The 26,326-nt window shown below is 40.3% G+C and overlaps 1 protein-coding gene across 4 annotated transcripts; it reads left to right on the top strand.

Moving 5' to 3' along the window:
- The first annotated feature begins 685 nt into the window (after positions 1–685).
- cnk (connector enhancer of ksr) lies at positions 686–25,600 on the top strand. 4 transcript variants are annotated; one of them, XM_086551530.1, is made up of 18 exons: positions 686–786; positions 2,445–2,608; positions 3,224–3,498; positions 3,819–3,987; positions 8,185–8,352; positions 8,575–8,798; positions 10,166–10,276; positions 10,472–10,670; positions 10,797–11,538; positions 12,428–12,937; positions 14,103–14,227; positions 14,369–14,501; positions 14,813–14,941; positions 15,578–15,668; positions 20,603–20,806; positions 20,995–22,606; positions 22,959–23,195; positions 23,644–25,600. In XM_086551530.1, the coding sequence occupies exons 1-18, from the start codon at positions 729–731 to the stop codon at positions 24,415–24,417; spliced, it is 5,925 nt and encodes a 1,974-aa protein (XP_086407656.1). In that variant the 5' UTR covers positions 686–728; the 3' UTR covers positions 24,418–25,600. The 4 variants fall into 4 exon arrangements, with proteins under 4 accessions (XP_086407656.1, XP_086407655.1, XP_086407652.1 ...); XM_086551529.1 differs by lacking the exons at positions 686–786; positions 2,445–2,608; positions 3,224–3,498; positions 3,819–3,987 and having other exon boundaries at positions 8,177–8,352; positions 12,428–12,661; XM_086551526.1 differs by lacking the exons at positions 686–786; positions 2,445–2,608; positions 3,224–3,498; positions 3,819–3,987 and having other exon boundaries at positions 8,204–8,352; positions 12,431–12,937.
- The last annotated feature ends 726 nt before the right edge of the window (positions 25,601–26,326 follow it).

Genomic DNA, 26,326 nt, shown 5'->3' with positions numbered 1-26,326 from the left:
TCGTGAATCATAAAGGAAGACACCATTTAATGCTTATCCTGTGACATTAGGAGCCCAGAAGTAAGCGTCATTCAAGGATTTGAAGTCTGGAAATATAAGAGACAAAGTCTCTCATTTAGAGTAAAGCAGTTAAATATCATACTGTATTGATGAGAGATATATTCATTTGGGTATCGGTAGGATACGTTTCGATTTTTAGTGAATGGGTTGGCTTCTAATAATGAAGACATGCGTATGCTCGATCCAGGGCCCACTTAGCATGTGCGTGAGAACTCGGTGTCTTTGAGGAGAAAAAAATAGGCTTATGTTGGAAAACTTCTCAGACTTATTTTTCGTCTTAGAACACCCTAGTCTTATTAATAGAGAACCTTTTCTTCGAATACAATCATGAAATCGGATACGTCTTGAAGATATTTATCAACAAGAGGTCAAAGAATTAAACACTAGTCGGCAACATGTTTCCGGAGTAAAAGCTACAGCAATAATCATTATTTTTATCTATTCATTATTTATATACCCCATTAGAATACCACAAACTCAAAGTAAATTATCTGAACATATATAAGACTAAAGAGAAAAACTATTTGAACCTGAAAATCCATAAAAAGTTCTCTATAAGCAGGAAAAAATCCCGAAATAAACACGCTCTGCGCCTGGCAACCCGAGAGAGGAGGAGGCAGCAGCAGCATCATGATCATCAGTAGCGGTCATGGTGTCGTTGGAGGAGGATGGCTTACGTCAACGTCGCGGAATGGAGTCCTGACCAAGTATCGGAGTGGCTAAAGGGTGAGGAAGAAGACGAGAGAAAGACCGCAGGTTACATCAGTGATCCGTGGACCTCCCCCCTCCCCAAAACCTGGCGAATCGAGAAATGCGAGGGGCGCTGGGTGTGGTGGTTGCGGTGGGCTGTTTGTTGACATCCTGCCGCAACACCTCCCTTCCCTGCGGCGGGGAGCGGGGGTGGGGGGCTGTGGTGGAGGAGTGGGTGGTTGTGGTGGATTTGGAGGATGTGGAATTGTGACTGTGATAGATGCTGTGGCTGTGTGCTGGGTTGTGGTCGTGGAGTGGATCGTGCTGTGAATCGGCGGGGTGAGCGAGTGGTTGCGGCGGATGTGGATGGCGTGAGAGTGTGGATGTGGAGGGGGTGATGTTGTGGTTTTGGAACCCATTGGATTGTGGTCGTGATGGATGCCTAGGGTGTAAGACTGCAGTTGTGGTTGTTATGGCAGCGGTGGATGTGTAGGGCGTGATGTGGTTGTGGTGGATGTGGAGGGCATGAGATTGTGGTTGTGGTGGATGTGGAGGGCATGAGCTTGTGCTTGTGGTGGATGTGGAGGACATGAGCTTGTGCTTGTGGTGGATGTGGAGGGCTTGAGATTGTGGTTGTGAAGGATATGCTATTGTAGTTGTGGTTTTAAGTTTCATTGAGTGTGGAGGACAGGAGATAGTGTTTTATTTGGTTGTGGTTTGTGTATGAAATAGAGTGTTTGTGTGGGGGTTGTGGTTTGGATGTGATTTTGGTGGCACTGTGCAAAACTTAGTGATTGCTGAAGGCTTGTGTGGAGATGTTGTAGATTATGGAAGTTGTGGTGGGCATTCTGTGGTGATTGTGGTTAGTGGAGGATCAAGGACAGAGCGTGTGATTATGTGGTGACTGCAAAACCACAGTGTATTTTTTGTACTACTCTTGGACAAAGACACATGAAAGTGTGATTGTGTTGGAGAATAGTCATGTATTTAAGTGATTGTGAGGAAGTACATCTAATTTTTGTGATAATAGTGTTGATGGTGACTAATGTGATGGTGAGTCATGTAATGACTGAACAGGTTTTCTTAAAGTTGTGATGAGAGTCATTAATGATACTGAGTACGCTAGTTTAGGTTGATTATTTCTTGTTGTTAATTTAATGAGTTCTATTTTTACATCTGTTGTTTTATTGTTGGTTTTAATATTTTTATGAGTTTTGCTATATTTATTTAATACTTTACCATTGTTAGTTGTGGTATTACAATGTGTATGTTTTTATTTATGTATATATCTGGCCATCTTGTTTTTTCCTTTCTTGTAAAAAATAAAATGATGCTTGTAAATAGGCTTTTTATGTGGGATGTAAACGGCATATGTGAAAGAACGTATTGCAATGTATTTAGCCTTATAACAAGATTAGTGTTGCTAAAAGTAGACTAAGACATAATTGCAATCCTGCAAATGAGTTTTACTTTGTGAAATTAAAGTAACTGTCTCATTTCTTCCTAATATAATGTCCCTGGTAGTGTCACATAATCATTAATATTATATACCTTAATATATATTCTTTTATGTTATTGGGTTGTTTAATTGTATTGTATAAACACACTTTTTCAAGGATAGAAAGATAAGTAAAAAGAGAAAGACTCAAATTTCTCTTCACTGAAGCTGAACATTTGCACTTCTCTCCACTTAGGCTTGGATGACGTGATCCTTCCGTACATCCATTACTTCGTCAATAACCAGGTGGATGGGAAAAGGCTTCTGCAACTAAGCCATGATGAGTTGCCTTCACTCCACGTCACTAAGATTGGACACCAAGAAATAATTTTACAAGGAGTGGAATTACTAAGAAATATTGTACGTTTAGAATATCTTGGTGTTGCATTAATGTGTTGTTTGCATGTTTACATTCAAAGTAATTTTGGTAAATGCTTAGAAGACACACTTGCATCCACCACTGGCATTGTAATGATTGGTACAAGACTAACAACCTTCTCTTTGTATAGTCTTATTTAGATAGATCTTGTAGATCTTTTTGGCAAACTGCAGTCAAATAAAAAACAGTTCAAGCTTGTCCAATCATGCCATGATATATGTGGTGGAGGTTTATTTGCCTTTTTTAGAGTTAAAAGTCTGGAGGCCATAACAATTGCTTGATACTGGACTAGTATTAGGTTAGATTTAAGGTTATAGGCTTTTTTATCAGAAATCACAGCAATTTTCAAGTGTTTTTCCATAAAACACCCTTTAGAATTCTTACAAATTGACTCATTTTAAAAGACACTGTGAGTCTTCAAGCATTTACCATATTAAGAATGAAATTCTAGTGGATTTTATATGAAATGTAAGGTCAATACCATGAGGGAAGAATTAAAGATATTTTTCAAATGACATTTTCTGATTAATATCACTGATAATTAATACCCTGTAGTACCTGACATTATGTACTTGCTTCTTCCCCAATCTGCACAGCATTACCACTTGCACCAAGAAAATGTACAGTACTTGGCCCTACGCCTAAGTTCTAAAGCTCGCAGCATCTACAATGAGCTTCGAGCACTGTCTGCCTCATCCAGGGGGGGTGGGGGGAGTGCAGGAGAGGAGGAGGACGGGGAAGAAGAGGAGGATGGGACGGGAGGGGACCATGCCAGTGACAAGAAGAAGCAGGAGAGGGTTTCGACGGCTGTCATTGCAGGCGTCGCAGATGTTTTGTCATCCGTCAAGGGAGTTGTGTCATGGCTCAACAGGTGAGGTCTTGGTGTCATGAAGGTGAAGTTGAAATGCACTAGTGGAATCGAGGTTATCTGTGTATTTATTTTCTATTATTTTCTGGACTTTTCGTATTATATATGTGTGTATATGATGTATTAGCAAAGTAATACCAATTAGCATCAAAACTGAAGAAATAAATGAATTGTAATTTCAATTAAAAGATAAACATATCCTACCCTGTGAAAGATATCTTACATGAAGGGGTTAATTGAAATAAACAAGCATATGATTTTTTGCCATCTAACCATCCATGAATGTTTAGTAGATGATTTAAACCTATTTTTTAATCTCTTAGGCAACCCTTTGAGGGTGTTGAACAATATGACAGTCTGAAGAGTGACCTAGTGGAGCTGAGCATCAGGCTGGCCACCATCGCGCAGCGGGACATGTTTGCAGAAAATCAGGCCACAGTCATCCTCCAGTCATGTCTCAAGCTGGCAAATATCTCTGACAAGATCATACAGGTTGGAAGCTCATTGTTATATACTTTTAGTGCTACTGGTTACTTTAATTTTTAGTCAGTGATAATGGAAATTAAATGACTATATATCAGACTTCTTTCAGCAATTAACACAAAGAAACCACATCAGTTCTTTTGCTCTTGTTCTTAAAAAAAATAAAAATAAAAAAATAATTCCAACCTATACCATACGTAATTTGTTGAGGTTGTCCAGTGGGATTTCTTTCTTTCTTATATTCCACCAGTTTGATCTAGTACAACAACAAGGAAGAAAATTCTATTCTTGTCTTTTTCTTTAATAGATCCATCATGCTAACTGCATATCTATGTATGCGTAGATACAGTGTATATTTTATTATATTTATATATATATATATATATATATATATATAATTTATATATATATATATATATATATATATATATATTATTATAGTATATATATCTTTATATATATATATATATATATATATATATTTATATTTATATATTATTTATATTTATATATAAATTATATAATATATATATATATATATTATATATATATATATATATATATATATATATCATAATATATATATAGTATATTTATATAATTTATATTTATAATATATTTATATTTATATATATTTATTAATATATTTATAAATATATATATATAAATAAATATATATATAATATATATATATTATATTTAATATATATATATTTATATATATATATATATATATATATATATATATTTATATATATATAAATATATATATATATAAAAATATATATAAATATTTTATATATATATGTATATGTATATATATGTATATATAGTAAAAATATATAGAATAAATATATATATATATATATAAATATATATATATATATATAAATCATGATATATATATATAGATAAATATATATATATATATATGTATGTTTATATGTGTGTGTGTGTGATGTGTGTGTGTGTGTGTGTGTGTGTGTGTGTGTGTGTGTGTGTGTGTGTGTGTGTGTGTGTGTGTGTGTGTGTGTGTGTGTGTGTGTGTGTGTGTGTGTGTGTGTGTGTGTGTGTGTGTGTGTGTGTGTGTGTGTGTGTGTGTGTGTGTGTGTGTGTGTGTGTGTGTGTGTGTGTGTGTGTGTGTGTGTGTGTGTGTGTGTGTGTGTGTGTGTGTGTGTGTGTGTGTGTGTGTGTGTGTGTGTGTGTGTGTGTGTGTGTGTGTGTGTGTGTGTGTGTGTGTGTGTGTGTGTGTGTGTGTGTGTGTGTGTGTGTGTGTGTGTGTGTGTGTGTGTGTGTGTGTGTGTGTGTGTGTGTGTGTGTGTGTGTGTGTGTGTGTGTGTGTGTGTGTGTGTGTGTGTGTGTGTGTGTGTGTGTGTGTGTGTGTGTGTGTGTGTGTGTGTGTGTGTGTGTGTGTGTGTGTGTGTGTGTGTGTGTGTGTGTGTGTGTGTGTGTGTGTGTGTGTGTGTGTGTGTGTGTGTGTGTGTGTGTGTGTGTGTGTGTGTGTGTGTGTGTGTGTGTGTGTGTGTGTGTGTGTGTGTGTGTGTGTGTGTGTGTGTGTGTGTGTGTGTGTGTGTGTGTGTGTGTGTGTGTGTGTGTGTGTGTGTGTGTGTGTGTGTGTGTGTGTGTGTGTGTGTGTGTGTGTGTGTGTGTGTGTGTGTGTGTGTGTGTGTGTGTGTGTGTGTGTGTGTGTGTGTGTGTGTGTGTGTGTGTGTGTGTGTGTGTGTGTGTGTGTGTGTGTGTGTGTGTGTGTGTGTGTGTGTGTGTGTGTGTGTGTGTGTGTGTGTGTGTGTGTGTGTGTGTGTGTGTGTGTGTGTGTGTGTGTGTGTGTGTGTGTGTGTGTGTGTGTGTGTGTGTGTGTGTGTGTGTGTGTGTGTGTGTGTGTGTGTGTGTGTGTGTGTGTGTGTGTGTGTGTGTGTGTGTGTGTGTGTGTGTGTGTGTGTGTGTGTGTGTGTGTGTGTGTGTGTGTGTGTGTGTGTGTGTGTGTGTGTGTGTGTGTGTGTGTGTGTGTGTGTGTGTGTGTGTGTGTGTGTGTGTGTGTGTGTGTGTGTGTGTGTGTGTGTGTGTGTGTGTGTGTGTGTGTGTGTGTGTGTGTGTGTGTGTGTGTGTGTGTGTGTGTGTGTGTGTGTGTGTGTGTGTGTGTGTGTGTGTGTGTGTGTGTGTGTGTGTGTGTGTGTGTGTGTGTGTGTGTGTGTGTGTGTGTGTGTGTGTGTGTGTGTGTGTGTGTGTGTGTGTGTGTGTGTGTGTGTGTGTGTGTGTGTGTGTGTGTGTGTGTGTGTGTGTGTGTGTGTGTGTGTGTGTGTGTGTGTGTGTGTGTGTGTGTGTGTGTGTGTGTGTGTGTGTGTGTGTGTGTGTGTGTGTGTGTGTGTGTGTGTGTGTGTGTGTGTGTGTGTGTGTGTGTGTGTGTGTGTGTGTGTGTGTGTGTGTGTGTGTGTGTGTGTGTGTGTGTGTGTGTGTGTGTGTGTGTGTGTGTGTGTGTGTGTGTGTGTGTGTGTGTGTGTGTGTGTGTGTGTGTGTGTGTGTGTGTGTGTGTGTGTGTGTGTGTGTGTGTGTGTGTGTGTGTGTGTGTGTGTGTGTGTGTGTGTGTGTGTGTGTGTGTGTGTGTGTGTGTGTGTGTGTGTGTGTGTGTGTGTGTGTGTGTGTGTGTGTGTGTGTGTGTGTGTGTGTGTGTGTGTGTGTGTGTGTGTGTGTGTGTGTGTGTGTGTGTGTGTGTGTGTGTGTGTGTGTGTGTGTGTGTGTGTGTGTGTGTGTGTGTGTGTGTGTGTGTGTGTGTGTGTGTGTGTGTGTGTGTGTGTGTGTGTGTGTGTGTGTGTGTGTGTGTGTGTGTGTGTGTGTGTGTGTGTGTGTGTGTGTGTGTGTGTGTGTGTGTGTGTGTGTGTGTGTGTGTGTGTGTGTGTGTGTGTGTGTGTGTGTGTGTGTGTGTGTGTGTGTGTGTGTGTGTGTGTGTGTGTGTGTGTGTGTGTGTGTGTGTGTGTGTGTGTGTGTGTGTGTGTGTGTGTGTGTGTGTGTGTGTGTGTGTGTGTGTGTGTGTGTGTGTGTGTGTGTGTGTGTGTGTGTGTGTGTGTGTGTGTGTGTGTGTGTGTGTGTGTGTGTGTGTGTGTGTGTGTGTGTGTGTGTGTGTGTGTGTGTGTGTGTGTGTGTGTGTGTGTGTGTGTGTGTGTGTGTGTGTGTGTGTGTGTGTGTGTGTGTGTGTGTGTGTGTGTGTGTGTGTGTGTGTGTGTGTGTGTGTGTGTGTGTGTGTGTGTGTGTGTGTGTGTGTGTGTGTGTGTGTGTGTGTGTGTGTGTGTGTGTGTGTGTGTGTGTGTGTGTGTGTGTGTGTGTGTGTGTGTGTGTGTGTGTGTGTGTGTGTGTGTGTGTGTGTGTGTGTGTGTGTGTGTGTGTGTGTGTGTGTGTGTGTGTGTGTGTGTGTGTGTGTGTGTGTGTGTGTGTGTGTGTGTGTGTGTGTGTGTGTGTGTGTGTGTGTGTGTGTGTGTGTGTGTGTGTGTGTGTGTGTGTGTGTGTGTGTGTGTGTGTGTGTGTGTGTGTGTGTGTGTGTGTGTGTGTGTGTGTGTGTGTGTGTGTGTGTGTGTGTGTGTGTGTGTGTGTGTGTGTGTGTGTGTGTGTGTGTGTGTGTGTGTGTGTGTGTGTGTGTGTGTGTGTGTGTGTGTGTGTGTGTGTGTGTGTGTGTGTGTGTGTGTGTGTGTGTGTGTGTGTGTGTGTGTGTGTGTGTGTGTGTGTGTGTGTGTGTGTGTGTGTGTGTGTGTGTGTGTGTGTGTGTGTGTGTGTGTGTGTGTGTGTGTGTGTGTGTGTGTGTGTGTGTGTGTGTGTGTGTGTGTGTGTGTGTGTGTGTGTGTGTGTGTGTGTGTGTGTGTGTGTGTGTGTGTGTGTGTGTGTGTGTGTGTGTGTGTGTGTGTGTGTGTGTGTGTGTGTGTGTGTGTGTGTGTGTGTGTGTGTGTGTGTGTGTGTGTGTGTGTGTGTGTGTGTGTGTGTGTGTGTGTGTGTGTGTGTGTGTGTGTGTGTGTGTGTGTGTGTGTGTGTGTGTGTGTGTGTGTGTGTGTGTGTGTGTGTGTGTGTGTGTGTGTGTGTGTGTGTGTGTGTGTGTGTGTGTGTGTGTGTGTGTGTGTGTGTGTGTGTGTGTGTGTGTGTGTGTGTGTGTGTGTGTGTGTGTGTGTGTGTGTGTGTGTGTGTGTGTGTGTGTGTGTGTGTGTATGAAAAAGAAATCAAAAGAAGACTTGCTTGGCCCCTTATTCCCTCTGCCCCTCTTTTCAGGGAGTGATGTTGCAGTCATCCTACCATGGGGTCCACCAGGTGTCAGGGGTACGAGCACTTAGCCCTGCACATCAGTGTGGTAAGCTGCAGGAAGGGGATGAGCTTGTGCAGGTCAGCTACCAGACAGTGGTGAGTGATGACCAGGGTTATGCCTTTGAGAATTTGGGTGATTCTTGGGACGGAAAACATCTTATTATCATTTACATATCTAGGTTAACTGTTTTTATTTCTTGCTCTTCAGTAGAGTTTATCTCCTCATTATTAGTTATACAATATTACTGAAGACAAAAATAAACATGTAGTTAGATTATACACTGGAAAGAGAGATAATCCACTCCTCTCTCCTTGCAGGTTGGCTGGGCTCCCCACAAAGTGGCGGCAATCATGCAGGAGTGTCCAGTGGAAGTTATTCTCACAGTGAAAAAGAGACCATGTCACTCCAACACAGTGACACAGATCTACTTCAAGCCCTTCCGTCTGCCTAGCAAAAAGAGAACGTACTCCCCATGGGCAACCTCTGTCATGAATTCACCCAGGGATGACCTCCAGAGCATTCCCAACCTTCAGCTCCCTGCGTAAGTTTTTATTATTATCGTTTTCATTATCTGTGAATTCCATATCTCTTTAGCTTCATAATTAGATTTTGGGCTGGTTACTCAAAATTGTCAGTTTTCCACAAAAAATTGAAAGGCATCCCAATGCACATTACACTTGTTTTCAACACTCTTTTTTCATATCTAATACTAAAGTTGTTATAAATATAAATATTATATATGTAGAGAAATTGGAAAATAGATCAGAATTTGTTACCTGTAAAAGCACTTCATTTATTTATTGGATGTATACAATTATGAAGCATAATACCACTCCCTTGAGTTTCAAGGGAGTGGTATTAAGAGGATTTTTTTTTTTAAATACTGGATTTGAGCTTAATTACAAAGTTCAGACTTTAAATACCTTGTGTGACTATGGTTATTTATTAACCCATTGCAGACGGGGATAAATATGCTTGCCCAGCCTCCGGGATAAGTTTTATTTTAAAGAGAGACTGCTTGAAGCATTATAATTTGAACATTCCCACTCTCTTTCAGTCATTCATTGAAAAACTAGAGCGTTTTTTGTGTTTTGTTTTTTTGTGTGTTTTATTGAGTTTAGAGACTTATATATGCCATATGACAGGCTCTACCAGTGCTGCAGTAGACTAAAATTGTAGTATATTATTCATATTAGCTCATTATTTTCTTTATAATCAGTGTGATAGAAGTATTGCTGTTTTATGGGAGGACAAAAGGCAACTATATTTTTTTCGTATTTTTGTGCTGTCATGAACGAATACGAAACATATAAACACCTACAATAAAGATAAATAGAAGAGGTAAGGAAGAGGAATGAAACCTGTGCTTGTGACTGTGAGTGCCACAGTGAAAGGCATCCATATTGGCACAGGAGTACATTTTAGACACTGGGTATGGATTGAGTCATCTTCCTCTTCCCGTTCTGACTGCACATCCTTCATCAGCGGTACTTTTGAGCAAGAGTTCGTCAAGTTAGTGTGTGTCATCACTCTATAAAGATAGTGCTTGCTAGAGACCGTGGATGGGTGCCATTCAAGGCTCTCTCTCTTGCTGGTGCTAGGAAAAAGTGGTGCCATCTAGGTTTTGGACGTTAAGCTAGCACGGTATTACGATAATTATAGTAATTATGACTGCAGTAGCCATCATCACTCATTCCTTTTTCATAGTAAAATAAAAGAGCACAGTGATCCAAAATCCCTGAATGTCATGTATGTCAGGACGCCCGTCGTCAGGCCAAAGCTCCTACGTCATATATGTCATGACACCCGTCCACTGTGGGTTAACAGGTAACTCCTCTCTTGTTAGGATTCTATTTGATTTCTTGAGTATGCAACCCTTAGTTATTGTTTTGTTTTTTTCTTCAACAGGTCTGTTGGCAAGTCCTTGCAGCGCACGGAGTCCAAGGAATCACGTCCGAGGTCCCTCACACCTCCACCAGCACAACATACTCCCCCACCTCGACCTCTGTCCTCACTCAGGTTAGAAAATGTTGTTAGTTATGCAGACCTCTAGATATTAGATTATGGAAATGTCATTTGGAATTTAAAGAGAATTATCTCTTTTTATAGTTGTTTTTGTGAGACAGAAATTATTCCTATCTGTTATGTTGGGATTATGTTACAATCATCTTCCCATAATGTACATAATAAATAAGGATATTGGCTCCCATGTAGCAACGATGCACGGAACACGACATCGGACAGCGAGGCAGAAGACTCTGACCTGGAGGACGACCCCTTCTTCTCGGATAGTGATGTTGGTGGATCATCCCCAATTAGTGCACGACTCTACCACCCCAAACCACGAGCTCCAGTCCAGAGGCGAGCAACCATTCCCGGTGCAACTACAAGGCCCTCCTTCAGTTTTGATAAGGTGGGAAAAGGGGAATAATTTTTTTGTTTTGTTTTCTGAATATTATGCAAGTGTGATTGATTTTGTTTTTGATAGTATTGAAATAGGGTAGGAGGTTTTACTGATCCTTTTCCCCTGGATGAGTAGCTGCTGCAGGATGTGAGATGGCAGCGAGGCGGCCGCAGCCCTGATGGGACAATCCCCTCTGATCCAGATCTTCGCGCAACTGCTGGGGTAGAACAGCGTGCGGCACGCCCCCATACTTGTATTGGTACTGAGAAGAAAGATCGGGTGACAGGAGGTAGTGATGTGGCTGCAGTGAAGGAGGAAGGTACAGAGGGAGATGGACAGGCTGCAGGATCTAGTAAGAATGGTACACTGGAAACTCTCTCTTGTAGTGAGACTAGAGAAGGCTCCAGCCAGGAACAGTTGACAGATGCTGCTGAGGAGAAGCGTGTTGTAAATGTGATTCCTCTGCCACCAAGGAAGCCCACAGGTCAGGGTATCACTCCCACTGTGCTGGAACCTCACTCCCAGCATGACCACAGTGGAGATGGCAAGGTGGTTGGGGGAAAGGAGGCTGCAGCTGGGACCTCTGTGTCACCAGGCCAAAAATGCAAGCCAGCCAGCCTCTCCTCACAGCTCAAAGTGCCTGACAAGACTTTGAAAGCAGGCCAGGAGCTAAAGCTTGACATCTCAACCAGACAGCGGAGAGTCTCGGAGGACAGGCCCAAACTTGACAAAAGCCACAGCACACCTGCATATGACATGGAGGAGGAGAACACGCTACAAGGGGTGGCCTCACCTGCACTCACACCTCTTGAGAAGTCTCCAGCAAACCAGACTTCGTCACCCAGGTTCTTCAATGCAGACTCAAAATCAGCATTTGGTAGGTTGTGGAGGTTCATTCTAGTTACTGTCATTCTCTCTTGGTGTCTACTGTGTAGTTATTCAGGTTTCAGGTTCTGTGTCCTTGGATACATCTTACTGTGTGTTGTAGCTCAATGGTGTGGACAGTCTGGCACCATGAAATAAATAAGAATATATTGCGCAGTATCTTTCTTGGATGATTTGTCCATATGAATGGCAAATAAACAGCACAAATAGCTTACCATGTAGTATATCCTAATTCTTCTTTTTCTGTCTGAGATACTTTTACTTTATTTCTTCATACTATTTGCTCTTTCTTCTAAGATACTCTTGCTTTATTTCTTAATACACTTTGCTCTCTCTTCTATTTGTGCCAGTTTGTAATTATTGATTAATAAGACACTGATTTGTGCAAAAGCCTTCTGATTGAATACAGGTTTCAGGCCCAATCCTGAATTTAATCCTGTGTGATTTACATTTACACCTTCAATAAGATTAAGCACTACTGATGAACAGTAATCACTAATGGATCTGACAGGATACATATACATACAGATACAGTATTAATGATTTAGAATAGTAGGGTCCCTTTTTAAAGAAAATTATGCATTGCTTAAAGCTTTCAAATCAACTTGAACATACTGCTCAAAATCTTCTTTGTTAATCTCTGTGTTTAGATAATACCCCTTTCTATCTGTATACTTCCTTCCCCTTGCCGGATTTCTCTGTGACTGTTTTTGTTGAGAAAGGTTTGAATGAGACCTGATGATTTCACATTTTTATAATCTTTATATTGTGAAATGATTCCCTTTTTATTCAAGCCTTTCTCAACATTCCCCCTGGACAGTCGTCATCAGTTTCACAGCCACAGCTTATGCTCCATCTAGATGCATGATTGATTTCTCCAGCAGTTAGTGGAGGCGACACACCCCCTCGGGTTTCTCGTGAAGGTCATTCCAAGGGGCAGTCTAGCCAGGCATCACGGGGATCAAAGCCCAAGCCTGCCACAATCATATCCTCCGCAACCACAAACATAGGTGAAGGGTCTACACAACACTTCAAGTCGCAGGTTATCTTCCCCATGAGTGCAGCTTCTCATGGCACTGCACCATCTACCATTCATGGTGTGGGACGTCCAGAAGGTACCAGTGGAGACAACAACCGTGGTGGTAATGATGCTGACGGTGGTAGGAGGCCAGCCTGTGGCAGTGGTGGAGGGGGAGGTGGTGGTGGCGACCCTTGGAATGAGGCAAGAGGTAGTGGTAATGCGGGTTCTGGTGGAGGTGGCGGGATAGAGAGGCAACAGGAGGTGAGGGCAGAAGCCTTGGCTAACCCCGAGCCCTCAGCCGTCGTACTTAGGGAGACACGGAGTAGTTCACCCTCGGTCTGGCGTCGAGGACTCTTGGTGGCAGATCAGGGTAAGAACCAATAGTGCACGCAGAATACTAACATCTCTCTCTGTATTTGTGAATGAATTTGTCTTGGAATGTAATGTGTGACTCATACTAAAAGTAAAAGGAAGGTGAGAAAGTACCTGAGTATATTTCCTTTCTGTTTTCCAAGACACAAAATTAATTTACAGTAGATTACAGCAGTAATTTTCTTCTAGAATAACAATTTGTATATAAAACATATGGTGTAATCTTCGTCTTACCTTATTTAGCATTACTTTGGCGTCCCGAAATACATTACTAATGCAGTTTTCCAAGCAGCTTATTTATGATTAATACTTTCAAGCCAAACTATTTTACTAACCTGATGTATGATAAGATTGTTATCCTGGAAATTATGATTAATATTGAAATATTTTATTGTAAACTTTGGAGTGGAGCAGAAATTGCAAATGAGCTAATTGTTTATATCTTATTTTATCTTTTGGCCTGCATTAACTTTGATTTGCATAGTACTTGCTTGTGTGAGTGAGTGAGTGTGTGAGTATACTCTGATACCTTTTTTATTTTATTTATTACATAATTCAAGACGGTGTTATGTTTTTGGTTGGAATCAGAAGTCCACTATAGTCTAAGATTTATTGTTTGCATTAGCAAATGAACGGCTTAGTCCAAAAATTTATTCTTGGAATTGATGATATGAATGCTATCCTTTGCCTACCAATCATTGTAAGGGCAGTTGCTCTCCAAGGATGAGTTGAAGAAACTGATGGTCACTAAGTAAATGGTCACAAATCTACTTGCTACATTTACCTTGACAATGTGACTGTTTCAAACTTTAATGACTGTGGATTTCCTCAGGTAAAATTTGTTTCCAACTTCCCCTATATAAAAGGCTAAAATAAATGTAGCTTTATGTATTTCTTTGAAATGTTCAAATAATATTAAAAAAAAAAAAAAAAAAAGTATCAGTGTCCATGTGTATGTTGAGTATGAGTGTGTATGTGAGGTTATGTATCTATGTATATGTGTTTATACTTATGTATAATGTATATGTGTATGTGTATGTGTGAATAAGTTGGGAAAAAAGGATACTTCCAAATATGAGGAATTCCAGATAATCTCTCTTGTCCCTTATATCAGCCATTTTCACTCAAAAGCCTAAAGTGCCCACTCTTGCTGTCTGCTGCAGGAAGTCGCCGCATCTCATGCCGAGAGCTGGGCCAGGGTGACCACCAGGGATGGCTGCTCCGCCGCAGGGACAACAAGGGCTTCCTCCTCCCGCACCGCTGGGAACGCCGGTGGTTCATTCTGAAGGTAGGATGGTACCATGTGAGGCTTCAGAAAATTGTCAATTGAAATATTAAATTCATTTGAAATATTACATTTTCTGTATTAACTGTGAGAATATTTAATGCTTTTGTGATTTACAAATGCAATTCTGTCTCCTGTACACAGAAAAACTACCTTTATGGCTACCGTGACAGAGAGGCTGTCAGAGCTGACTCCCTCATCTACCTCCCCGGTTTCCATGTGTGTCCTGCACCTGATGTCAAGTCCAAGAAACTGGCTTTCAAGATCTATCATTCCAGTGGGTTTTTCCATTCTTTTCTCATATGCCATTTTGTTCAGCTTCTAATAGGATGTTCAATCTTCAAGGAAATTAATTATATGCAGAATTTTGATTCCTTTCCTTTTATTTCTTTCCTTTCAGTTATTGCAAAAAGTTAAGAAAAAAAAGAAGAAGATATATTTGATGCTATTATAACCTTTAGAAGACATGCTTGTGTCCTTGGAATATCCTGCTTATCTTATGATAGCTAATAATATTATTTTGTGTAATTATAAGATTCTGTGAACTTGTTTTCTGTTCCTCTACTTATTACTGTGGATGTCCTACAGGTGGAGCCACATTCTACTTTGCCTGCGAGACTTCAGAAGAACGTAGCCGCTGGATGAGCCAAATGGGTCTCTCAGCCATTTCCTCAGGGTCACAAGGCCGCCATCAACACCACACTCACCAACAGAATGGTAAGTCTCTTCCAGCATGGATAAGTGACCTGGGTGAAGGGGAGTCCAGTTTAGGTTTAAGTTCAGGAAAGTTGCATTTAAGTTTATCTTTAGGCAAATTCATGTTTAATTGCAGGCTAATGGAATCTCTTACAGTGATTGATTGTTGTTGAGGGTGTTAGGACTAAGATTGCTTGAGTGTAAGTGATGTTCCTGCATGTTTTAGGTGGGTCTTGAGACTAACTAGATTTTTTAGGATTCTGCAACTGCAGGACATGGTTTAGGGTTGTGCGGCTGCAAGATCAGGGTTGTTTCTTTGATTTTTCTCTTGAGTTGATAGTAGGTTGCTATATTTTGCTGTTAATATAAAACACTTATTTTTTCAATGTCCAGAAACAATATATTAAATATCCTTTGATTATCATATGTCCATTTGAAAAGGAAATTTTACTAGATACAGTGCACATGTTTAGGTATGTTAATTTGATTAAATGAGGGTTTTAAAGAGACAGGGTTAAACTGCAGAACATAGCTTAAAAGGTAGAATCACAGATATATCTAATACTTGAATTGAAAGAACAGCATATAAATCATAAGTAATAGGAATTATGGCATAGTTGGAATATGTTATGCCTACCCTATCACTTTGCATTGCAGTTGGTGATGATTTGTACTACAGTGAGACAGACGAGGAAATGGAAGAGCGAGCTTCCCCTTCACGGCGGTCTCCTCAGTCGCCACAGTCGAGGTAAATGTCAGCTTCGTCATTGATGCAGATTAATCAGAGCTCTTGGTGTGCTCTTCTCTCTCCCTTTCCCTCTTGTTGCGGTTATACTAACTTTCTGAAAATACTAAATGGAGGCAATGAAAAGCTGAGGGATGTGGCAGAAGGAGGCGATTCTCATTTCTTTGAGTAACATTCTGATTTTGTAGCTTGTGATTAGTATGTGATGATTTTGGTTTGCAGATAGCGACTGGAGTGTGGTATTATTAACAGATTTGATATCTGGTAAATCTAATGTGTTTGTGGTATAGAGAAGTTTTAATATTATTTTTATGCCTTATTGACTAAGAATCTTGCGTTATGTTTGCCTTATTACAGTCATCATATGTAGAAATTAATTTCTGTGATATCCTAACTGTGTTAGTCTTTTCTAACTTGTGATGGTGTTACAAAGACAGAAATCTTAGACTTTATATATTTGTTATTCTATATATATATATATATATCTATATTCTATATCTATATATATCTGTATCTATGAAAATATATGTAATATCAGGAAATTTTATCCAGACTTAGCATGTGGTGTAGAGCGAGTGTATTATTAGTCAAGTGAACTCTGAGATTTCCTGACTTTTAACGCCTTAAAGCACATATGCACTTCCTTGTGATACTGTTTGTAAATATTAAGAGAAGTAAATGTCTTCTCAATCTGGATGTCTTAAAGCCATGTTACTAAAAACATGGTTTTACAAGTTTTATTTAACAGTTTCATCATTCTAAGGCAGAGAGATTTGGGAAGAATTTTTTTCGTTATTTTTTTTTTTAATATGTGAATCAGACATGATGTTTAAGTAGGAGAGAGGACCTGACACTAGCAGATTAAGGTAAAGTTCTCCTATAACTTTAGCATCCAGGGTCAAATAGTGGTGGTCGCTGCACACCTCAGAGTTCAATTTTGCATTTGCGCACCTGTGTGACGTTTGGCCTCTCTCATTGTCATTGTTCCCTCCCTGATCTCTCTCATGCTCTCACGCAACCTCATCCAACCTCACCTGACCTTGTTGCACAACACACCTTATGCTCATTGTCTTCAGGATTTAGCTTGGTGCACTGCATGGTGAGGGAAGTTTGAAAAAAATCTGTGGCCTATCTATTTCCAGGTAAAATTCATATAGCTTTAAAGATATCTGGGAATATTTCTCCTCTTATGGAGTTGCTAGAGGAGGCAGATTCAAAGTACTTTCATTTTTGTGGACGTCATTTTTACATTGTCTTCAGGTGTGTATATGTGTGTGTGTGCATTTTTTTGTATCAAGTATTAACTGCTATATGTATTTTAAGTTCAGAATATCAGAAACAAAATATTAGTGTGAATTTATCTGTCTCTCTCTTTCTCCCTTTATCCCTCTCTCCCTCACATCCTCCCTTTCTCTCTCTCTCTCTCTCTCTCTCTCTCTCTCTCTCTCTCTCTCTCTCTCCCCCCCCCCTCTCCCCCTCTCTCTCTCTCTCTCTCTCTCTCTCTCTCTCTCTCTCTCTCTCTTCTCTCTCTCTCTCTCTTTCCTCCTCTCTTCTCTCCTCTCTTCTCTCTTTCTCCTCTCTCTCTCTCCTCCTTTCTCTCTCCTCTCCATCTCTCTCTCCTCTTCTCTCTCTCTCTCTCTCTCTCTTCTCTCTCTCTCTCTCTCTCTCTCTCCCCCTTCTCTCTCTCTCTCTCTCTCTCTCTCTCTCTCTCTCTCTCTCTCTCTCTCTCACTCTCTCTCTCTCTCTCTCTCTCTCTCTCTCTCTCTCTCTCTCTCTCTCTCTCTCTCTCTCTCTCTCTCTCTCTCTCTCTCTCTCTCTCTCTCTCTCTCTCTCTCTCTCTCTCACTTCCTTCTTATTTTTCTACTCTTGATGTTTACTTCTTAAGGTCTTTTCAAACATATCCCAAAGACTGTCTTGAGAATCAGTTAACATATGTAATACTGAGGTGTTTCAAGGTTTTATTCATGTCACTGGGATATGCAGATATACTGAAGGTACCTATCTATATATGTGTTTTTCTTATATAATGAGAGAGAAAGATTGTAGTAAGCACACATGCATGCTCGCACGCACGCTCACGCACACGCACACATACATACATACATACATACATACATACATACATACATACATACATACATACATACCCACACACACACACACACACACACACACACACACACACACACACACACACACACACACACACACACACACACACACACACACACACACACACACACACACACACACACACACACACACACACACACATACACACACACACACATACACACACACACACGCACACACACACACACGCACACACGCACACACGCACACACGCACACACGCACACACACTCATATATATATTGAAGGTTTGAGCACTTTGCCAATGTTGGTAAGTGCATTCATGCCCTGGAACTGGACAAGAGCCCTTCACCAGTTTTGAAAGTTAAAATCCTGTGTTTCTCCTCTGTTATTTTTTGGTTAAGACCATTGATTATCCTTTCAAGGTGTATCTTTTGTATTTTTGCACTGTACTTAATAGGATATGTAACTATAAATGTATAAATATTGCTAATTGTAGATTCATAGTAAGAGGTACCTATTACTAAGTACTTGTTACTTGTGTATTTTTAACGATTTATTGCGACAATAATATTTCTTGTGCAAAGCAATAGCTGAGAATTGCTATAGATTTTCATTAGCACTTCTGAGGCAATAAGTGTGTATTGTTGCTTTCAGTAATAAGGATCCTTAATGCTAATGTTCATTGCAATTGTTCCAATAGAAACTCACAGCTCTTGTGTGAATCAAGAGGAGGTATAATTTGAAAGAAGGAGCATGGTATAGTTCTCTTGACTCGTAGTCTGTCACGTGCACTTTGAAGGTTGCTATTGCGATGTATTGTATTTTGTCCCTCTATATTTTTGTAGCAATCCTGGTGCAACAGACATTTGTTTATGACCTTCACAAATGACAATAAATGATATATAGATCTAGCAAGGTTTATTCTTAGTGCTATTATTTTAACAAAGAACTCAGTATTTGCATTGAAACAAGTATTTATTCCTTGCAAAATCAGTGAGTCTTACTGATCTTTTGATTCACTGAATTATTCTTTGATTCACTGAATGTCCTTTTACATTCAAGTGACAGTTGAACTGATATGGCATATTTGTTTTGCAGTTCACATTGTTGTTGAGTGTGTTTTTCTAAGTGTGTGCTGTTCTTTGTTATATGGTCCTTAGGATTAAAAGAAGTAACAGAATGGGATCAAGACAGAAAAGGCAGGAACTGTATCTTTGGTGATGCTGTGATACTAGCAGCCAGGATAGAAAGTAATAGAGCTGCTATTGCCTGTCCCTATTTCAGTACCAATGGCAGTAGAATGTAGAAGGAAGTGGTAACCTTCATGTTGGTATTAGTGTCATGTTTGATTTTGGTCAATTTGTTCTTGGCTTTTTGCATGGCATGAAGGTGACGAAAGAGCAAGCACTAAAGATCAAATTTCTGTGATTGGCTGTTTACTATAAAAAATGGATTGTGTTTAGTGTTTAGGATTGGGAGTGAAAGGAAGTAACATCTCTTTTGACTATTTATCTAGTCTCCATGTTGCTTTAATCTTAATTTATGATTATTTAAATTTGGAATTAGATACCATCATTGTTCCAATTATTACTTTAATGTCAGTGTAAAATATTCTTTATGGTTTTTGACAATTACTAGTCTTTATATGTTAGTCAAGATTTTATAAGATAATTTCTAATAAAGGGACAGTTACTACATGGTAGAACATGCAGGTTTAAAAATGATAGACTTCGGGAAGAATATGAAAATAATTCATTGTGGTGAATGCAGATAAAGGTATAAATGAAAATGAATAACTTCACAATGTAAAATATGCAATTATCTAGTAATTCAGATGAAGATCTAATCAAAATGCAGTATTTTGTGTTGTGATGTTATTTTACCTCTATCTTGGAAGAGTATGTTATTACAGTTGTTTTACCTTTGTTATTTATATATGGGAAAGAGTGTAGTGTTGTGTGAATATTACTTCCATATAAAGTATTATATGATTTGATTTCTAGTGGAAGAATTTTATATATATATAATGGTCAAAAGGATATATTGATAATTTGCCTTTATTGACATATTAGAAATCAGAGAAATCAATATTGAGTTTTCATTGCCTATAAATCAAAATCTGTCTTGCTCTTAAGTTTTCCAAATGAGCTTGCCTTTGGTTTAGAGTATATGTGATATTTCCAGTCAGTAAGGGCATATATATATAATTTTTTTTTTCTTCTTCTTTTTCTTGGTTTTGGAGACAAGTTTTGAGTGTGACAAGGGTTTAATGCATTGAGAGAAGTTTATGTCTGAAACAGAATTTCCTTTGCTCACCCAGGACCAAAAAAATTATCTGCAGTATTAGATATTGTTATCATGTTCAAACCAGTTATAAAATCTGTTGGAGATTTGTATTATGAAGAATAAAATGTGAAATGGCTCTGGTGTTCTCTCTGTTTATCCTATCCACCAGTCGCAAGACGAAGAAAGTTTGGTTCATCGAGAGAGTCTTCAAAACACCAAGCCATGAAATCTGCATGGGGTTCTCCCTTCCTTTGTTATTTTGTTTTTTTCTTGTGTCCTTGTTCTTTTTCTTTTTATATGTAAATAGAGTTTATTTTGTTATTGTTGGTCCCCCTCTGTGGATGTTATGGTTATTTTTGTTACTTTTGTGGTTTATGTTGTTTGGTTTGTGGATTGTGATTTGTTTGTATTTTTTTTATTTCTTTTATTGTTTCTGTGTCCTCTGTATTATTTGCCATTTGTCTATATTTTTATTTTATTAGTCCTAGTCTCTGATGATATGGCATAGAGCATCTATGTTATATGATTTTCTCATGAAATATCTCACAACGACAGAATATCCCCTACCAAAGAACTGGGCAGTTCCCTCTGGCGGGGGGGTTCGGCAAGCCCGGCCCGGGGGCCCAATGTACGCACTCAGCCCCTCAGCTCTATCACCTCTACACTTGGCTCAGCTAAGGGCCAGGGACTCAAGTTCCTGCAGTCTTCACGTGATACACTCAACCAGCCTGTGCCCACTGCATCCTACAGGAGCTACAGGTGGGACTCAGTTGTTTTCTGTGGTAATTGAGATACAGTATCTTCTATGTTTCATTTCCATGATAGTGTATATTTAAGCTACAGTGTATTCATCTCTAATCAGTATTTTAGCACTTGAATATTTCACATAGTTTAGTAACTTGTATAACACTTACATGCAATTCATAAGTATTCCACTGTCTGTGCAGACGCGTCAGTGAAAGTGGAAATAGGAGCACTTCAACAGGCGATCTTCGTGGTGGTGCCAGGACAGAGTTGGGGACACCACAGGCTGATACAGTAAGTACGGCAGATGCCAGCACCGCCCGCAGGGTCACCCGCAAGAACAGTCTACGTGACCGCTTGCGGCAGCTCCCAGCATCTCTGACTCTAGAGCGACGCCGGCAAGTCACAAGCAGAAATGGTCAGCCTACACAACAGCAACAACAACAACAGCTACAGCAACAGCAACAGCAGCTACAGCAACAACAACAGCAGCAACAACAACAACAGCAACAGCAACAAAAACAGCAACAGCAAAGCCAACACCAACAGCCAAAGCCAAAGATCTTACCCAAGCACAAGGACAGCAGAGAGGAAGTGGACTATGAAGTGATGCATCCACCTGAGGGAGTGCTGAAGAAGCCAAGTATCCCTATGGGGCAGGAGGCTTCCCAGGATGTGTATGTGTCCATAGTGGAGCAACGAGTGCAGGATGTAAATGCTGCATCCACAGAAGTGGCACACCGCCAGTACCCACACTACATGCTGCCCACACGTGCCAGCAGCCACCAGACACCAGCCAGACCCTCGTCAGTAGACCTGGACACGCGTGCCAGCCCCAGTAGAAGCCCCAGCAGGAGTGGCAATGGACGCTGGAGTGGCACCCCGCCCCCCAGTGGTCGCTCCAGCCCTTCTAAGCTGGACCTAAGTGGGAGGCGGGGGAGTGTAGGCGGAGAGTCACCCCTACGGCCCAAATCACCGCGAAGAGGCTCCCTGGATTGCCTGGCCTCATCACGGCCAAGGGCTCTTTCCCCGCCCATCTCCCCACTTCACACACCCACTCGCAGCTCACATGGGTCAACCAGCAGTTTACTGGCCTCAGAGGAGTACAGAGAAGGCTCTCCAGAGAAACTGTGGATCAACTCACTGCGGTCTGACCATTCTCGACAGAAGCCAGGCTGCCGTGTATCCCCAGAGAAGAGGGAAGGGAGAGCCCGATCTGGCTCTGGAGAGGCTTCAGCCTCTGACCGCCTCAAGCAAACAGCGCTCTATCATCCCCTCCAAATGCGTAACAGAGTGGACCCTATGAAGGCCACTTTTGAGCTTAGTTTAGATCCTCACACATCAAAGATTTATACCAGCAATTCCACAAATTTGATCGAGTCCAGCCCCACCAGTGGCAAGCCTCACTTCCTAGGGGAAGAAGCGAGGCTCACAGTTGTGTCTCCAAAGAGGCAGCTAAGGGAGCCCCCCAGGATGCAGTCCACCCCTCGGCCAGAGGTGCCACCTAGAACCAAGTTCCTGTCGCCCAGTGAGCGCACTCTCCCTTCCGGTACGACTCTCTCCACCAGTGCCTCAACACTGCCCCCACCTTCATCCTCTGGTCTCAGTGCCTCTTCCTCCACAAGGTCAACATCCTCACTGCCAAGCTATCCATCCCCTCAAGTCATGGCCTCGCCTGAGAGACTAAATCTGGGGCACTCCATAGGACAAGGACTGGGACATGGGGCGAGCCAGACAAGGACCTCCAAGCAAGTTCCAAACCTCACCATTCGCACGCACAATGAGGAGAATGATGCGCTCAGAACGCCACTTAAGGTAGGACTTGTTAGTTTCTTATTTTATTCAATTGGTATTGGACTGTTTTTGGAAAAAAAAGATTACTGTATGTTGTAATTTCCATGAAATCTGGAACAGAATCTTAATTCAGCCTTAAAAGAAAATATTCTCTTCCATATGCTATCTGTTGAGAGGTAAGGAAAAGTGCAGTTTGCCATGCGAGCCTGTCTTTCACCTGTTTATAGTGTAAAAGTTAATATATATCCCAAAAAAGTTTCTATAAACATTGACTGTGGTAACACTAAAATGGTTCATAATAGCCAGATACTTAAGTATCACTCATAAGCTATCTTGAGTGAGAGACAATAACATATCTCTTTTCTCCCCACAGCCTGCCATGGGAGTCTCCATGATAGGCAAGCAGCGAAGAACACCAGGCATCCTTTCACCCCGAGATGTTTTTTTCTCCTCACCTCCGTCCTCACCAACAACCCCCTTCTCTCCCAGTATTCCGCCACTAATGTGTGCATCCCCCAGCACCAGCATTGGGACTCAGGCGATACCTATTACAGCTCACCAGTACAGCTCACTTGCAAAGGCAAAGACAGGCAAATTACGTCAGCAAAAGGTAGGAGTCATTCCTTTGGTCTAAGTTTGCACCCGTTAACCAATAATTTGCATTTGGAAACTTAATTCATTGTAGAAATTCAGTGCAAAGAGATTATAGCTAGTTTCTTTGTTTTCTCTGCTGTACAAAACTTTGACAGGTGACTGACTGAAGTGGTGAGAGAAGCTCATTCCTTCTAACCTGGTTCCTTTCTCTCTTTGAGGTTTGCAAGTCAAGTTTTTTTTTGTACATATTATTTGTCTGTCTGTCTCAGCATTGTTTTTGTCTTTATAGACATAGATTTGTCCTTTATGCCTTTGTATAAATCCTGTTACATGTATTTCATGTGCTGATTTGTGTATTCCCACCAAAATTTTAGTGTTCCTGATGTGTGTGATGGCTTCCCACAAAAGTAATGAATTCAACAATTTTTGACATATAGGAGCTCTTATAAAATACTCTTTTTCAGATCCTTCCTCACTACCCAGGCATGGAATACCCACCGGTCTTCGAGCCAGGTTCCTATTCGCTGTGTGGTAGTCCTCCCGAGCCACCCATCTACCAGGTCCCTGTAACACCTACAAGTGTTGTCCCAGAACACCAAGCTGTTAATGTGAATGTGGCTGGTGGGGCATACCTACAGGAAATGGAATCCTCAGATGGAAGTGAGGGCTCCCACACATTACTAACTGAGAGCCGAGAAGCCAAGGCTCAGTTGAATATTTACGTTCCTGGTTTTGCAAGTTCAGGAAATGAGTCAAGTTCGCATCCCAATCTGGCAATGTCTTCAACGTCAGGCACAAGATCCCATCAGAATGTGTATGTAAGTTCACCCTCTGTGCTGAGGTCACATCAGAACCTGTATGTCACTTCACCATCAGGATCTGTAAGTCACCAAAATGTATATGTAAGTGCTCCTTCTCGGTCTAGTGTTCAGCAGGGCAGTGAAGTTATTGTGCCGCACAGGCCTGCTACCATAGGTTTCTCTGGCCCTGGCTGCAGTTCCTACCAAAATGTGTTTGTGACGAGTGTTAGTGGGTCTGGTGTGAATAAAGAGAGGCAAAAGTCAGTGAGTAGTGTTAATGTCGCGGAGGAGGGTGAGGCTTCAGTGGTATTGCGGGTAGCCAAGTCTCCATCAAGGCCACAAGGACCACCAAGGTTGCTCCTTCCTGGACCTCCAGAGACACCTCCTAGTGACTGTGAAGCAGACCTGACAACCTCGTCCACACAGACTGAAGCATAAGTATTGGCTGAATCTAGTGCTTATTCACTAAAAACCATAGGTGCATCTTACTCTGGGTGTTGATATGAATGGTGCTGCAATGGTGATTTAGTTAATCATCTGTGATGGAGGAACCTGTTAGTGTGTGCAGCCAGAAGTACATTGTCTGGTCTGCAACCCTCCTATGGAATGGCTTTAACAGTCTTGGGCTTTCATAGTTATTAGTTAGTATGGTTTCATTTTTTCAACAACATTGTCCCTGTATGTGCTGATACAACCAATATTTTTCATTTGATGAAAAATTGTTCAAGGAAGGGAAAACATACTGTGATCATGATTTTTCTTAAGTTAAACAGTTAAGTGTTATTTAAGTAGTTTGATTGTACAGTTACTTTTTTTTGTTATCTGAAAATGGCATTACACAGAATTGTACATAGGAAAAGGGCCGCTGAAAGAGGCCCAACATAAGGCCATGATAGTTTGTGCCTTATTGGAATATATTTTAGATGTTGCTAGTTTTGAAGTTCTCTGAAAGAGTCTAAGTTGTTCATAATGTATAGGATATTGATAAATTGTAAAACACATGGTAAAACCTGTGTATGTGTGTGTATGTATGTATGTGTGTTGACTCCACTTGTATGTTCGTGTAAAAATTGCGCATGTAAACCATCTGTATATATTATACCTATGTATACATGCAAATGTACGCTCAGATATAGAGGTTTGTGTATGTATGTTGTTAGAAGCAACATCTGGTGTAAGCTGTTTATTTTGGTCACAAGGTGTTCAAAAGTTATTGCAATAATTTAGATTTTCATTTCTGCACAGGAAAATATTACCATATGCTTTTTCAGTATCTTGAGATGAAAGAAGCTTGAGTCTATATTCAACTCTTCATATATTTTGGATGACCAGAATACTGTATTCCTTAGCTCAGTGCAACAATACTTGAAGTACTTTACAAGAGTGGCTGAAAGCACAAAAATACAAATCTATAAACATGTATTCTGAAAACTTAAAGAAAAATTATATAATTTACTGATGTGGTTAGATATTTATGATTATAAAAAGATTTGTCCTCACTCTTTACAAAATAAAAAAAAATTGATTTTTTCTTAGAAATAAAAGATTAAGATTACTATTCTCAATGTATGGAAGATATGCGGATTATAAATTGTTATAAGAATAAAGATTACAAATTTTCTCTTTGCAGTTATTCAGTTTCTAACTTATACCCTAATATTGTTACCTGATGGAGATCTCAGAGTTTAAGTTTCTATTTATGTTTTTATTGTAAAAAAGAGAAAAAAAATGCATCTTATGGGTTTCACTTGGGATATAATTTTTGACTGATACTGATGTAACCAATCTCATTTAACTTTCAGAAACACACAAGAAGTTTGTAATTGTTCATGCTTTTATTAAACTGTGTTGAAATTTTTAAAAAGTTGAAATAGTATACCCCAACTATCTGAACTGAATGAGACCAGTCATAGTCAGGCATTAAATATTCTCCTTTCTTAAAGATATTTGATTATTTTTCAGATTTGTTGTTGCTGTAACCTAAAATTTATTACACTTTACAAAATATAATTTTGCTGCTCAAAGGTTGGGTGCTTCACATACAAGACATTAAAACAAGAGGTATTATTGACAATATATAAAAAATATTCCGTGTATGTCAACACAGGTTAACTGGCTATGCTGGACAGAACAAATGTGCAAAGCAAAGTTGGTTCCAAGTAATTCAGCAATGAATAATAGGGAGACACGATAATTCCAAGAAAAACTCTCATAGTGGACTACATAATTTTCACTTCATGGATTATAATTTGAGTATCCTGATCAATGCTTAAGGACACTAAAATTTCTTAACCCATCCACGACGGGGGAATTCTAGCCTAGAATGTCCAAATGCCGGGGCGTTCGA

This window comes from Penaeus japonicus, unplaced genomic scaffold (genome assembly GCF_977035675.1).
Source record: "Penaeus japonicus unplaced genomic scaffold, GWHDUDI00000001_assembly GWHDUDI00000025, whole genome shotgun sequence".
NCBI lineage: Eukaryota > Metazoa > Arthropoda > Malacostraca > Decapoda > Penaeidae > Penaeus > Penaeus japonicus.
Note: the sequence above shows the minus strand (reverse complement) of the source record. Positions and strands in the feature narration are given on the sequence as shown.